The sequence below is a fragment of the Delphinapterus leucas genome, chromosome 17 (genome assembly GCF_059928025.1).
Source record: "Delphinapterus leucas isolate spDelLeu-1000000601 "Yukka" chromosome 17, BTC_Dleu_Yukka2, whole genome shotgun sequence".
Lineage (NCBI taxonomy): Eukaryota > Metazoa > Chordata > Mammalia > Artiodactyla > Monodontidae > Delphinapterus > Delphinapterus leucas.
Window position 1 is genome coordinate 62,421,085 of NC_143145.1, and position 15,512 is coordinate 62,436,596.

Sequence of the window (15,512 nt, forward strand, 5' to 3'; positions counted from 1 at the left end):
GGAAGGCCAAGAGTTAACCATCAATTCCTGACGACCTCTGGAAAAATCAAGAGGGGCTGATAGCTAATTACTAACGCGCTTCTTTCCATGTCAGATTCCTAGTTCAGTCAGATTTTGGATTTGTCCATTGCTAAACAGGATAAAACAGTTCGGGCTCTGGAATTAGCACCCCAGCTGCCGTACTCGTGTGACCTTAGCAAATCACTTGACCTCTCTAAGCCTCAGTTTCCTCATATGTACAATATGGAGAATGATAGCACCATATTGATCATGTTGTTGTGAGGACCGTGTGAGCAGTAAATGCTGGCTGCTAATATTTCGCTTTCCTTTTTACCCATTTGACAACAGACCGAATGGAATTTGAGAACCGTGGGTGTGGAGAGAGAAGGCTGCCTGCCTCCGTCCTCCATCCTGACCCATCCTGACCAGGTCAGGGCCGCTGCAGCCCTTCGGCCATCTCAGCCACCTTGGGCTTATTTAGGTTTAATGGAAGAGGCCAGACTACGTCAGGTGAGGGGTGAAGGAAGCAATGACAGTGGCAGAAATCAGGGCCCTGTGAGGAAATCTGACTCAGGACCCTGCATTTCAGAACATCAGCACAAATCAAAAGCAATCACAAAATTCCAGCCTTCGTCATTTTCATTTATTTCACAGGTGTCTTGACCATGAACCACTTTACCTGTGGACTAGAGAGAATCGCAAGTCAGAGAAAAAACAGCTAAGTTCACATAAGCTGCTTCGGTCATAGTTGTACAGTAGTAAACAGTAAACAGTAGAATTAATCATTTGCTCCATTCTACGTGTTCCGTCTTTCAGAATCAGAGAGCAGTGAATCACTTTAAATCGTGAATGACTGCTCCGGAAAGAAAACAGACCCTCAAGGCCCTCACGAATACACCTGTTGCCAGTCTGTACACGGACTTAATTCCTAACCCACTAATTTTGAGCAGAGAAGTGCCTTCTGTAAGAAGAACTGCTGCTCCAGAAATAGACCCATCTGTTAGAACTGCTGGGGAGGGTGGTGCTAAGAAAAGCAGCTCAGGGTCACACTGTACGGGGTTTCACGGTGATGACACAGCATTGCCAGGCAGAGCCGGGGAGCTGATTGACCTCAGGGAGGATCAGGGTAAAGAAGAGAGATCTAGGCAATTTAATGACAGCATCTTAGAATAGTCTGCCGGGCAGTGTGTGGTCCAGGAGCTCGAAGGACTTCAGAAATCATCGAGCCCAGGCTCAACCTTTCCAAGTTACAGGACCGCTTGATCATGTCTGGAAATGTACAGATGTCCCCAAAGGCGAGATGCACTTTTAGAAATCACTGATCGAGAAAATATATAATGACTAGGGATTTCTATTAATTCAGGAATACTTTTGTTGTGGTTTTAGAAATCGTTTTAAATCTACTCTATATTTAGGTATCATTTCCACGTGATAAAATGAACTCGCTTTAAATGTATATAGTTCAGTGAGTTTTGACTAATGTCTCCACCTGAGTAACCACCACTGTGATCCAGGCCAGCAATCCTTGTGTCCTCTGCAGTCAGATGCCACCCCCCACCCCAGACAGGCAGCCACTGCCCTGACTTCTGTCACTAGAGATTAATTTTGCCTGTTGAAAATGGAGTCATATAGTGTGCACTTTTTGGTGTACAGAATACCAAATGTTGGCAACAGGAACTCTCATTCATTGCTCTTGAGAATGTAAAATGGCACAACCACTTTGTAAAGCAGTTTCGCACTTTCTTATAAAGGTAAATATAAAAACAAATAGATAAATAAAAATTTTTTAAATTTAAAAAAAGGTAAATATATATTCACCATATGACCCAGCAATTCCACTCTTAGATATTTACCTAAGAGATAAGAAAGGATGTCCACAGAAACACTTGTAGACAAATTTCATAGCAGTTTTATTCATCGCCACCCCAAACTGGAAACCTGTGGCACATTATAAAATGGAATACTACACCACAATAAAAGGCAACTAATGACTGAAATAAGGAACAGTGGGTGAATCTCAAAAAAAATTATGCTGAGGTATAGAAGCCAGATACAAGGGGATACATTCTGTTATTCCATTTACAAAAATCTTTTTGTTATTTTTAAATTTTATTACCACAGAATCTATAAATGGCACATACAGGTGAGAGATGTTTAATCCCTGCTTGGTATACATTGGAATTTACCCACACACCTCACAGATCCAAAATCACTAATCTTGTTCAGTCCTCTTGTTTTACGAATAAAGAAAGAAAGCCCCAGGGTGGTGAGGTGACATGTATAAGGCTGCTCTCCCAGTAAAGAAAAGAATTGGAATGTCTACAACTTCTAACAGTTACTAATTTTTTTAGGACAGCATTTATCAGCCTTTGGAACCTGCTGAAGGTCTGAGTAGACGTGTTGGTTCTGAAAGAGCCGTTGCAGCCTCCGCCAGGGGCGTGGCTTCCCATAAGGCAGGCTGAGGAAGCATGTGTGACACGCTCACCTGTGCAGAATAATTGGACCCTCTTCTCTCTGGGAAGCCTGGATGCACGAGTGTCCACCCCTCGCCCATCCCAACACACACACACACACACACACACACACACACACACCAATCGCCAAATAAAACATACATTAGGGGCTTCCCTGGTGGCGCAGTGGTTGAGAGTCCGCCTGCCGATGCAGGGGACACGGGTTCGTGCCCCGGTCCGGGAAGATCCCACGTGCCGCGAAGCGGCTGGGCCCGTGAGCCATGGCCGCTGAGCCTGTGCGTCCAGAGCCTGTGCTCCGCAACGGGAGAGGCCACAGCAGTGAGAAGCCCGCGTACAGAAAAAAAAAAAAAACATACATCAGGATCTTCTCAGTTGCCTTAGAAAAGGCAACTTGACATTAACTCCAGGCAGCTGTCTGGTAAACTGGTCATGCGATGCTCAAAGCCATGCTTATGTACCTCCTGGAATATAGCTATAATTGAACTTATCCCTGGACGTGTCATATAACACTCCAAAATCCAGCTGTGTTTGCACTCTTGGAACTGAAGGTGACCTTCAGCAGTCATCTTGTCAGTCCTGTGTACCAGTCTGGGTTCTATCAGGAAAATAGAAACTACTCCACGTACCCTGAGTACGAAATAATTCAAAACCAGCATGGATGTTTGCCATGGAAAGGGAAGCAGAGAGAAGATGAAGAAGGAAGCCTTGGTCAAAGATCTTTCTTGGCCAAAGAAGGAAACCTAGAGCCCCAAAGCAGTCGGTATGAGAGACATTCTGGAAGCTGCTGCAAAAATGATGAGTCCCCAGGAAGTTCTTTCCAACCATCGTAGCCCACGAGGCCAAAGTTGGGTGGTTCTAAAGAGCTCTCCTGGGTGATGCTGTGAATATCACATTGTGTGAGATTCCGTGAGTCTGCTTGTAAACTGCCAGGAACTTCAGCTTAATCAGGCAGATGTGTGGAGGACCCTAGCACGCTGTGCTTCCCAACCGACAGGGACCTCTCTCTCCCTCGGACATCCCAGCTTTGTGAACGACTGTTCGAGCTGAGAGGAGAAGTCAGGACTGAAGCACAGAGGGGCACGTTCAGACTTGGAGGCTGCAGCTCCACCGGCAGCTTTGCTTGGTTTGGCCTCTTTGGGCAAGCTTGGATCCATGTGGCAATCTGGGTGTTTATTTAGCTATTTTCTCCCTGTTCTCCTCCTCCCATGGCTGACTTTCCTTTAGCATAACAGTGAGTAGTCTGCAGACAAAGGATTTGTCTCCATTGGATGTAGTCAGGGGACTTTGAAAAGTACTTAAGCACCATTTAAGGGGCCTCTGGTTCCACCGAGAACATTCTTCACCTAGGTAGAGAGAAGTCACTTGATTTCATTAAAGTTGAGGTGCTCATGCTAGTATACTTTCATTCTCCAAAAATTAATCAAGCAAGTGTTACAGGGTGACTTTCATTTTAAATTTAAAATAGGGTAATTTTTATGTTTGCAAATTAATGTAAAAATAAGATACCCTTCCCCAATATTTCTACCATGCAATTTCTACCACGTAATTATTTGTATTACATACCCTCCCAAATATATAATGTTGTTTATATTCTTTTATAACCTACTTTTTCCCCATTTCAATCAAGGTCCTGGGGGAAGCTGGTGGTGTTCTCAAGTGGGGTAATTGAGAAGAGTTTAATGAAGAGGCTCTTTATAAAGGTGTAGATAGGGCTAGAAGGGATCAGAAGGGATGGTGTGGTACCCCACGGGCAAAAGAGAAAAGCAGGGAGGAAGCAAAGTTGATGATTTTTCTTCACTTCCATTACCTAATTTTCTTTGGGCAACAGATTTCTTTGGAGCCTTTAGCAGGAGCCCAAAATAGTATGGGCGTAATTGAGGAGATGACACACAAACACTTGCAACTGGTAGGTCTCCAAATTCCAAGGGATTTAGAGAGGATATTGGCCCAGCTTCATTGTATTTTGGGGATTCGATACCTCTATACCAGCTATTTCCTCCTAACTAAGGAAAGGAGTTATACCAATGACATTTATTTTTCTATAAACAGTACCAAGCTTTAGTAATCAATTCAAGAAGCAGATGCTTGACGTACCATTGCAAAGACTAGGAACAGAATGTTATACATAATACTTGTTATGGCACAAAAATACCACTGTGATTGTCATTTCCTAAAACGATCAGCAGTCTGACCCTTTACAAAATTCCTAAGATGTAGAATGAATTTGGTTCTATATGTCGTGTAATACTATTCTATTAATTTCAAAAGACTTTATCTGACTGACTAATTGGTAGGAATCATCAAGTGACACTGGGTAAGCCTCATATCCGTTCTTAAACCACTTTCTTCTATTTGTGCTGGTAATACCACGCTGTCTGGATTACTACTGCTTTCCCCACCCTCTCTCTCTCCGGCTGCCCTTTCATCTCCTACATGAAATATTGGATGCTGCAGTATCCTGGGCCTTCTAATCCTCTCTAGCTTCATGTTTTTCCCTAGATGATCTCATCCAGATCTGTGTTAAGAAATCCTTCAGCTCCTGACTCCAAATATACATCTCTAGCCCTGACTTCCCCTCAGTTCCAGGCTCATAGATCCATGGTCCCACTTGCCACCTCCTCTTGATCAATAACAGGCATCTCAAAATTAGCATATCCCAAACAGAACCACAACTCACAAAGCTATAGAAGTCATCTTTAACACCACCCCTTTTAACATTCCTCATACGCAGCCCAGCAGCAAGTACTGTTCGATCTGCCTCAAAAATTGATCTTTTTTTTAAAAAAAATTTTTATTGGAGTAGAGTTGATTTACAATGTTGTGTTAGTTTCAGGTGTACAGCAAGGTGAATCAGTTATACGTGTACATATATCCACTCTTTTTTAGATTCTTTTCCCATATAGGCCATTACAGAGCACCAAAATGGATCCTGAATGTGTCTACTTTTCTCCATTCTCACTGCCCAAACCTTCTTCCAGCCGCCCTCTTCTCTGACCTGTGGGAGCATCACACCGGTGACCTTATTGTTCTCTCCCCAGAAGAGAGTGATGTTTTCTTAAAGCCTAAATCGTATAATGTCGTTCCCCTCCTTAAACCCCTTCAGTAGCTTCTTTATTTTAGAATAAAATCCAAATTCCTTACCTTCTCCTACAAGACCCTGCATGATCTGGCCCTCCTTGCCTCTCCACATTATTTCCAACAGATCACAGCCTCTCTCCTTTCTCTCTAAATTCACTGTCCTTTCTGGCCCTACAATATGTCAAGCTCTGCCCCATCTTCACACCTTTGCATTAACTCTTCCCTCTGCCTGGAAAACTCTAGCTCATAGCATGACTCGCTTCTTCTCCAACCCTCAGGTCCCAGCTCAGAAGTCACTTTCTAGAGGCTTTGTCTGACCTAACACAGCCCACCCCCATTTCCAGTGACCTTACCATACCTGAAACCATCATCATTTATTATCATTTCTCTGTCTCTCCCACTAGGATCTAAGTTCCTGGAGCACAGCTTCTTAGATTTCTTTCTGTCACCAGCCACTGGAATATTCCTTGCTAAATAGCTACCTGGTTTAATGAATAAAGGACTACCATCAGCAGAAAGGCTTGGAATGAATCAGAAAGTGTTTTCATCTATCATGACTTCATTTCCAGATGGATATTTGGACTCTCAGATACCTGTAATTTTGGTTCAAGTCATTAATTCCCTTAAGTGGAAGATAATTTTTAATAGTATAGCTTCATTGTTTGAAAAACGGGCAGAAAGCATTCCTAGGGTGAGGATTTGTTCATTCATACTGTTAAGTTGTCATATGCTTTGAATAAAAAACACCAAGCAGAATTCTTTTTTGTGAGCCTTGGGGTTGGGGTGGGGGGCAGGGCAAGATTTAAACTCTCCCCCTTTGGCTCATCTTACATCTCAGGCGTTTGGATCAGTGGCTCAAGGAGATCAGGGAGCCTGAAATTTGTGGACCGTCTCCTTAGAATAAACACCGACGCATCAGGATCATGTACTTTAAAGTCTCCTAATTCTGTCTCTGCTTCTCAGCTCCCCTCACATCCCTCTCTCACCTTCTGCTCCCTCTCTTCGCTGCTGCAGCTCCTAGGGCTCAGTACTGCCCATTGCAGCGGGGAGCACAGGTAGGCTGTCTGAGATGCCCGGGAGCTACAGTGGGAATGGCTAGGTTGCTGTGTCAGGAATGCCGGCCACCTGGCCAGAGCCCCTGGGACCCCTAGGCCACTGGGCTCATGAAGCCCACAGGAGGCGTGGGCTCCTTCTGCTGTCACTAATCTTTCCCGTCAGACTGTGGCCATGTGCCACCACGCCCTGTCCTCCACTTGCCACGCTGTAAGTGACCATTCCCAACACACAGGGTATCCTCACTCCGGGAAGTTGCCAGGTACCTTGTTTCAACTGAGAAACCTAGAGAAAGACTTGGGTGCGGGTGGGTGGCTGGATCAGGATATTAATCCCATCATAATAACTATGAATCATCCTCTAAATGTGTAAATGATTGCTTTCTAGAACAGGGCTTGAGGGCAGAAATCCTACTAGACTTGTAAACAAAGCTACATCAATTCCCTCGTCAGTTCAAGGAAGGTGTCATGACTACTATGTTGATTGGTCAGGGTAGGCTTACGGTTGAAATAACCCATTCCCAAACGTCAGTGGCTTAACCCCGTAAAGGATTTCTCATGTCACAATCCAGTCAGGTCAGCGGGGGTGGTGAAGGGGTGTCTCTGCCCCACACAATCCTCCAGGGACCCAGGCTCCTTCCTCCTGGTACAGAGGTTCTTAACCTGGAGTCCACAGGTCCCGGAAAGGGGGTGGACAGAATTCAGGGAATCTGTGAACTTGGATGGGAGAACAAGTATATCTTTATTGTCATGAATCTTTTAACTATAATATAGCATTTCCTGCAATTATGATCGAAGACATCAAACCACAATAAAGTTAATGCCACCTGTGACTTTAGTACCAATAGAAATCATGGATATTTTCATATCGCCTTTCAATTTTAGCAGATATCATGAAATATCATTTATGCTTAACACTGCTTTGAAATCATGATAGTTACTAGACTCACTTAAATATCTTGTTATTTAATGGGTTAAAGAGTACATATATTACCATCTCACAAAACTTTAAATATCTTGATAGCTGTTTCAGTACTCTTGCAGCTTTTCGTAATCCTACGTATTTTATTTTAAACATTAAAAAACATTATTCAAGAAGGGGGCCATGGAATTTAACAGACTGCCAAGGAGGGTTCATGGCAAACAAAAGATTAAAAATCCCTGATCTAAACAACAAGGTCTGACTATATAGCACAGGGAACTATATTCCATATCCTATGATAAACCATAATGGAAAAGAATATTTAAAAAAATGTGTGTGTGTGTGTGTGTATATATACATGTATAACTGAATCACTTTGTTATACAGCAGAAATAAACACAACATTGTAAATCAACTATACTTCAATTTTTAAAATATTGAAAATTTAAAAATCTCTGACCTAGTGGTTCTACTGTCCCCTAAGTCCTTGGGTATCCCCTACCTCTAGTCAGCAGAGCGGGCTTGGGTGACATTGAGAAGTAGTTTAGGGACAAGGCTTAGAAGGAATGTGTGTCACTTCAGCCCATGTTTCCCTGGCCCTGACCCCACCTAACTGCAAGGGAGGCTGGGAAGTGAAGTCTAGTCTGTTCCCAGGCGAAAACGGGATGGGGCTCGGTGAGTACATTGTCACCGTGCCCATGGAAACAATTAGCAAAGAGACAGCAGTCCAATGACAAGCACCCTCCCTGGAGAAAACTCACTCCCTGTCAAATTCACTCCGGGAAGTATAATCATAATAAGACCATAATAGCTGCCATTGGTTGAATAATTACTCCCGTCAGTATTGCGCTAAATGATTCACTTTCATGACCTCATTTAATCCTCATAATAACCTTATGAGACAGGTACTATTGTTCCTACTTGATAAATAAGGAAACCAGGACTTGAGAAAGGCAGTCCAGAATCGGTGCTCTCAATCCCTGTGCTGGACTGTTTCGGAAAACTTCTGAGATCCTTGTAAGAGAAGATGGAACCGTATCCTGGTGGAGAGAGTGGTTCCTGGAACCAGACTCCCAAACTTCATATCCCAGCTTTGCTGGAAGCTGGCTCACAGCCAGGGCAAGTTTTCCTGAAAGCTTTCCGTGAATCTGTAAAATGGTGATAATAATAGCATCCATCTTTTAGGATTAAATGAGATAAATCCTTAGACTAGCACCTGGCACATGGTAAGCGCTCAGTGAATGTTAGACACTGTCATTAATGCCTAAATGACACTGTGACCACCTCAATGAAAGTGAACTAAATGTTCCAGCAGGGCTCAGTATTCATGAAGGATGCAAGAAAATCTCTGAGGTCACCAAGATCCTCACCAGCCAGGGGGTTTCCTAGAATGGTGTGCTGAGTTATAGTCAAGAGAATGGGACGCTGCTGCTTTTCTACTGAAGGAAAAAATTAAAATTGTTGGGTTAGTTTTCATTTTAATGTAACTTTCTCTCCCATGTATAGAACTCCATGAAGGTGATGTTCAAATGCCTCTGGAAAAACTGTGGGAAGGTTCTGAGCACTGCAGTGGGTATGCAGAAGCACATCCGGACCATTCATCTTGGGTAAGGCAGCCCTCCCTTCAGAGCTTGGCGTACCTCCATCAGTTCGATCCAGGGTCACTTGCACTCAGAATTACACACCACACCGTGCCTTAAAAATTCTGAACACAGGACTAGGGACTGAGCCAGCTGGATCTTCCTAATCACCATGGAGATGCCCACTGCAGATAATATAGGCCAGTATGGCAAGTGGAAAGAAGGTGACTTACATTTGTAAAGCCTCCCTAATATACTCACTAAGTCAGGGGTCCCCAATCCCAGGACCGAGGATCGGTACCCGTCCGTGGCCTGTTAGGGACCGGCCCGCACAGCAGGAGGTGAGCGGCGGGCAAGTGAGCGAAGCTTCACCTGCATTTACAGCCGCTCCCCATGGCTCGCATCACCGCCTGGACCATCCTCCTCCACCACCCGCTCTGTGGAAAAATTGTCTTCCAGAAACTTTGGTCCCTGGTGCCAAAAAGGTTGGGGACCGCTGCACTAAGTGATATTAAACACGTCACTGCTTGGAGCCTCAGGTCCTTCTGAAAATGAGGCTAATTATATCAGCCCTGCAGGGGCATGTGTGAGGGTCAAAACTAAAAGGTATGTTAGAATAATTTGTAAAAGATGGACCACTAGGGTAGGGTAGGGTAGGGTAAGGGGTCCTTGAACCCCCTGAAATTGTCTGTAAAATTAGATGTGCACTTTTTTCCCAATGGAGTGTATTCATGACTTTGAGCCTCAAAGGCAGATATAACCTGAAAAGGGTTTAAGAACCACAGTGACAATCACTGCTGCTGTTGCTATTCTTATGATGCCTGATGACCTGCTCTATCATTTTCTGTTGCCCAAATAAGTCCTTTATTTGTACAACTGACACTTCCTTGTGTTATATAGAAACCATTCTAAGGAAAGATGAAACTAAGTTTCTAGCGACAGGGATTAGGGGGCCACTCCAGAGGGGCAATGGTAGTTCAGTTGCCTTGTGCTCCAGTCTCTGGGTTTTTCTTGTCCAGGGATCTGGGACTGAGAAGAGACCTTGAGAAGCTGTAAGTCATAACCAGTGTGCATAAGGCAAATCCAAATACATGACCAGCCCCCAAAATGCTTGGACGCGGAGGAGCCCTTTCAAAAAGATGAGTGTTGAGAAATAAACACTACAGTCACTTTGCCCAGCCAGGGATAAATTTAGGGAATGCATCATCCATTAAAAAAAAGTGGTAGAAAAAGAAAACAAGAACTGGTTCTAAGGTGATTTTGCTGATTGGTGTGGATCGGCCCCTTCAGTGACTGGAGAGAAGCAGAGATCTATCTCCCTAACCTGTAGGCTTGGGATGCTGGAGACACAGCCAGACCCTTCCAGGCCACAGCACGTGGAAAGTCACAAAGCGCCGTGGGTGTGGCCCAGCAAAGCAGGGCGTCTGCTCCGCTAGCCTGAGGGTCCACTTCATCCTCCAGGAAACACCACACTGAAACACTGCGGGGCAGAATGCCCTCCTGTTCCTAAAGGCTTTGGAGAAGGAGATCCTGCAGCTTCTCCCCTCAGACCTCACTGTCAGCACAGCTCACAGAGTAAATAGCTCAGAGTTCTTTAAAGGTTTAGGAAGGGCTTCTGGAAGCTATAATCAGGACCTGGGGTATTTGTTTTAAAGTCCCTCTGCCCAACGATTCGAATCCTGTTCAGCATTACACAGAAACACATGCCACATATATGTATTTATAGACTGTAAACGGCTTCACAGAATTTTCCTTTGAGCTTCTGGGGTGCTCTCATGGTGGGTGAAATTCAACGTGCAGCTGCTGTATTCACTTCCCTGGATTTCCCTTTTCACTCTGTGTGCTTCACATTGCCTTGGTGAATTACGATTCACATCCCTGCCAGCCATCGCACAGGAATGGGCCTGGGTTAGCAGGACTCCAAGGCTGCTCTGTCTGTATATGAAGCTCTCATGGACCTGGGTAGGGGTCGGAAGGGGACCGCCTTTGCCTTAACCCATGTCCTCCATGATGTGACTGTAGGAGGATGGGGCATTTTTAATGAGTGTTGGCTGTGGGACCTAGGGGAAGAAGGAGGCATTCCAGAACTCCCAAATATGTGTCTTGCATCTGATGTAGCTGCAGTGCACGCCATGCCAGTATAAAAAGTACACTGTTTTTCTCTTAAATCTCACTCCATTCTTATACACGAGGGGCTGATCCTGATTTATCCCCGTGTAGGACACACAATTTCCCCCAGGCCTGTGTGTCTATTAGTGGCACTCAGGCAGCCAGTAGCAACTCGGCCTGCCCTTTACTGGAGAGGAAGTGGGGACAGGAATAGAACAGGCGCACATTCTTCAGCCCACTCTCTGGGGTCTTCCATGCTCTGCTTGTAGGAAAGCCAAGCCCAGCCTGACCTGGTACAGTGCAGACACCTCCCTAGACGCCTCCGCCTGAGACCTCAGGGGAAACGGAACGAGGCTGGGAGAAGCCCCCGATGTGGCTAAACAGAAAGGCCGAGGAGAAGGGGAGACTTGTGTTTTAAGTTCTATACAGGGATTGTAAGTGGGAAAAAAGTTTATTCCGAGTCAGTGTCCTGCGCCTGCTGGATATGGTCATGAAATTTGGGGATGCCCCAGGGAAGGGAGATGTGCAGAGGCTATCCCATAAAACCAAGTGGCCAGATGTGCACCATTTCCCTAGAAATTCATAAATCCAATAAATGTTATTATTTACTCGACAGTTATTTTATGCAAAGCTTTCTGTGGAAAAGTACAATTTTCCATGTCTCAGGGAGAAAAACTGCAGAAGTACTAGAAGATATTTTTCCTGGTGATAGTAAACATTGAGGCTTTTTTTAATATACATATAAATTTATTTATTAATTTTTGGCTGCCTTGGGTCTTCGTTGCTGCCTGTGGGCTTTCTCTAGTTGCAGCGAGTGGGGGCTACTCTTCATTGCGGTGTGCAGGCTTCTCATTGTGGTGGCTTCTCTTGTTGCAGAGCACGGGCCCTAGGCGTGCGGGCTCCAGTAGTTGTGGCACTCAGGCTCAGTAGTTGTGGCTCACGGGCTTAGTTGCTCCACGACATGTGGGATCTTCCCGGACCAGGGACTGAACCTGCGTCCCCTGCGTTGGCAGGTGGATTCTTAACCACTGCGCCACCAGGGAAGTCACAACATTGAGGCCTTTTAACATCAGCCTTATTTTTATTTAATACGCACTCAGTGCTTATTATGTGTGCGGTACACTTCTAAGCACGTATGCAGTAGGCCTCCATACCTGCAGCTGCGGAACCCACAGATATGGTGGGCCAGCTGTGCTACGTCATTTTATATAAGGGTGCAGGCTGCCAAAATCACACACACAGCTAGAAGCTGTCAGGATTTGAACCCAGGAGATCCGACTCCAGAATTCATGCTGGGAATCACTGTGCTATAACATCAGCTTCCTTCGTTCATTCATTCAACATTTAATAGGCACCTACTGTAGGCCAGATGCGCTGATATGTGTGGTGAGACACAAAGATGAACAAGACATAGCCCTAGAGAATCAGTCTTAGGGAGGCGACGGGGGTTTAAAAAAAATTGCAGAAATGTACCAAGTCATTACATAAAGTGAATTAAATAAACTGAACGCACCTCACAGGGAGCTCAGAGGATCTAACAGTTCAGAATTAAGTCCTAACACCTAACGTGCAAAATAATTCCCCGATTTGAGAGCTCAGGTCACTTCCACCTCCCACCTCTCGCCCGGCCACTGTTGTCAGCTCCACAGTCTGCTCGCTGGCCTCCCACCCCTCTTGCCCTCCTCTTCTCTCTTCTCTCTCCAGACAATTGCCAGAGTGATACTTTTAAAAAGTAACTTATGACTGCTTCCCTGGTGGCGCAGTGGTTGAGAGTCCGCCTGCCGATGCAGGGGACACGGGTTCGTGCCCCGGTCCGGGAAGATCCCACATGCCGCGGAGCGGCTAGGCCCGTGAGCCACGGCCGCTGAGCCTGCGCGTCCGGAGCCTGTGCTCCGCAATGGGAGAGGCCACAACAGTGAGAGGCCCGCGTACCGCCAAAAAAAAAAAAACAGTAACTTATGAGTCTATTTCTGTTCTGTAAATAAGTTCATTGGTATCATGTTTTTAGATTCCACATATAAGTGATATCATATGATATTTGTCTTTGTCTGTCTTACTTCACTCAATATGAAAATCTCTAGGTCCATCCACGTTGCTACAAATGGCATTAGATGGCATTAGAAAACAAATTTATGGTTACCAAAGGGCATAGCATGAGAGGGGGTGAACTGGGGAGAGATAAATTAGGAGCTTGGGATTAACAAATACACAGTACTGTATATAAAACATAACCAACAAGGACTTACTGTATAGCGCAGGGAACTATACTCAATATCTTGTAATAACCTATAATGGAAAAGAGTCTGAAAAAGAATGTATATATGCTTTATATATACATATAATATAAATACATACCTTTGCTGTACACCTGAAACTAACACAACATTGTAAATTAACTATACTTCAATTTTTAAAAATAAATAAAAAGTAACTCAGAGTTCTCAAAATCCACAGAAGCTTCCATCACATTCAGGACAAAATCCCAAGTCTTTCCCCAGGGCTACAAAGCCCTGTGCGATCCTGCCTCTGCCTTCCTTGCCACTCTTCTCTCATTTCTCTCTGTCTGGTGCCCCGAGCACCAGCCACCTGCCTCTCTGCCCTTCTTGGAAAGTGCCAGGACAGCCCACCCCAGGACTCTGTGCATTCTTCCCACATGGTTCCCACATGGGTTTCTCCCTCACCTCATATAGACAGACGTCTGCTCAAATATTACCTCCTCGGAGAGTCTTCCTCTGAACACACTCTTTAAAATGATGACCCCGTCATTTACACTGATTAAGGACACTTTTAATGCTGCTTAATTTTTCCTTCTGGGATTTATCACTACCTGATGTATTAAATGTCTATTTCCTTATGGGTTTACTTTTTTTATGAGTTATAGTCGATGTACAATATTATATAAGTTACAGATGTACATTCTGGTAATTCACAATTTTTTAAGGTTATACTCCATTTATAGTTGTTATAAAATATTGGCTATATTCCCTGTATTGTACAGTAATATATCCTTGTAGCTTATTTTATACATAATAGTTTGTACCTCTTAATCCTCTACCCATATACTGCCCCTCCTCCCTCCCCTCTCCCCACTGATAACTACTGGTTTGTTCTCTATATCTGTGAGTCTGCTTCTTTTTTGTTATATTCACTGTTTTTTGTGTGTTTTAGATTCCATATATAAGTAACATCATACAGTATTTGTCTTTCTGAATCTGACTTATTTCACTTAGCATAATACCCTCCAAGTCCATTCATGTTGTTACAAATGGCAAAAACTTCATTCTTTTTTTAATGCCTGAGTAGTATTCCATTGTGTGTGTGCGTGTGTGTGTGCGTGTGTGTGTGTGTGTGTGTGTATCTCACATCTTCTATATCCTTCATCTGTTGATGGACACTTAGGTTGCTTCCATATCTTGGCAATTGTACATAATGCTGCTATGAACACTGGGGTGCATGTATCTTTTTGAATTACTGTTTTGTTTTTTTTTTAGATATATACCCAGGAGTGGAATTGCTGGGTCATATGGTAGTTCTATTTTTAGTTTTTTGAGAAACCTCCATACTATTTTCCACAGTGACTACACCAATCTACATTCCCACCAACAGTGTACAAGTGTTCCCTTTTCTCCATAGTCTCGCCAACATTTGTTATTTTTGTTCTTTTTGATAATAGCCATTCTGACAGGTTTAAGGTGATATCTCATTGTGGTTTTGATTTGCATTTCCCTGATAATTAGTGATGTTGAGCATCTTTTCATGTGCCTGTTGGCCATCTTCATGTCCTCTTTGGAAAAATGTCTATTCAGATCTTCTGCCCACTTTCTAATAGGGTTGCTGTTTTTTTTTTTTTTAATGTTGAGTTAATGAGCTATTTATATATTTTGGATAGTAACCCCTTATCGGTCATATCACTTGCAAATATTTTCTCCCATTCAATAGGTTGTCTTTTTGTTTTGTCAGTGGTTTCCTTTGCTATGCAGAAGTTTTCAAGTTTAATTAGGTCCCATTTCTTTATTTTTTACTTATATTTCCTTTGCTTGGAGACAGATCCAAAAAATATTGCTACAATTTATGTCGAAGAGTGTTCTGCCTATGTTTTCCTCTAGCAGTTTTACGGTGTCATGTCTTACATTTAGGTCTTTAATCCATTTTTAGTTTACTTTTGTGTATGGTATTAGGGAATGTTCTTATTTCATTCTTTTACATGTTGCTGTCCAGTTTTCCCAGCACCACTTATGGAAGAGACTGCCTTTTCTCCATTGTATATTCTTGCCCCCTTTGTCGCAGGTTAATTGAC

General features: G+C 43.9%; 1 protein-coding gene across 4 annotated transcripts in view; it reads left to right on the plus strand.

Annotated features, from left to right (window-relative positions):
- Positions 1 to 15,512, plus strand: part of ZNF704 (zinc finger protein 704) — a 218,385-nt gene that overhangs the window by 178,116 nt on the left and 24,757 nt on the right. For 3 of the 4 annotated variants that reach the window (XM_089899014.1, XM_089899015.1, XM_022555064.3), the window contains one exon: positions 9,033 to 9,133. In XM_089899014.1, coding sequence (XP_089755140.1) covers positions 9,033 to 9,133 — 101 coding nt within the window. The other variant, XM_089899016.1, reaches the window with a different exon arrangement.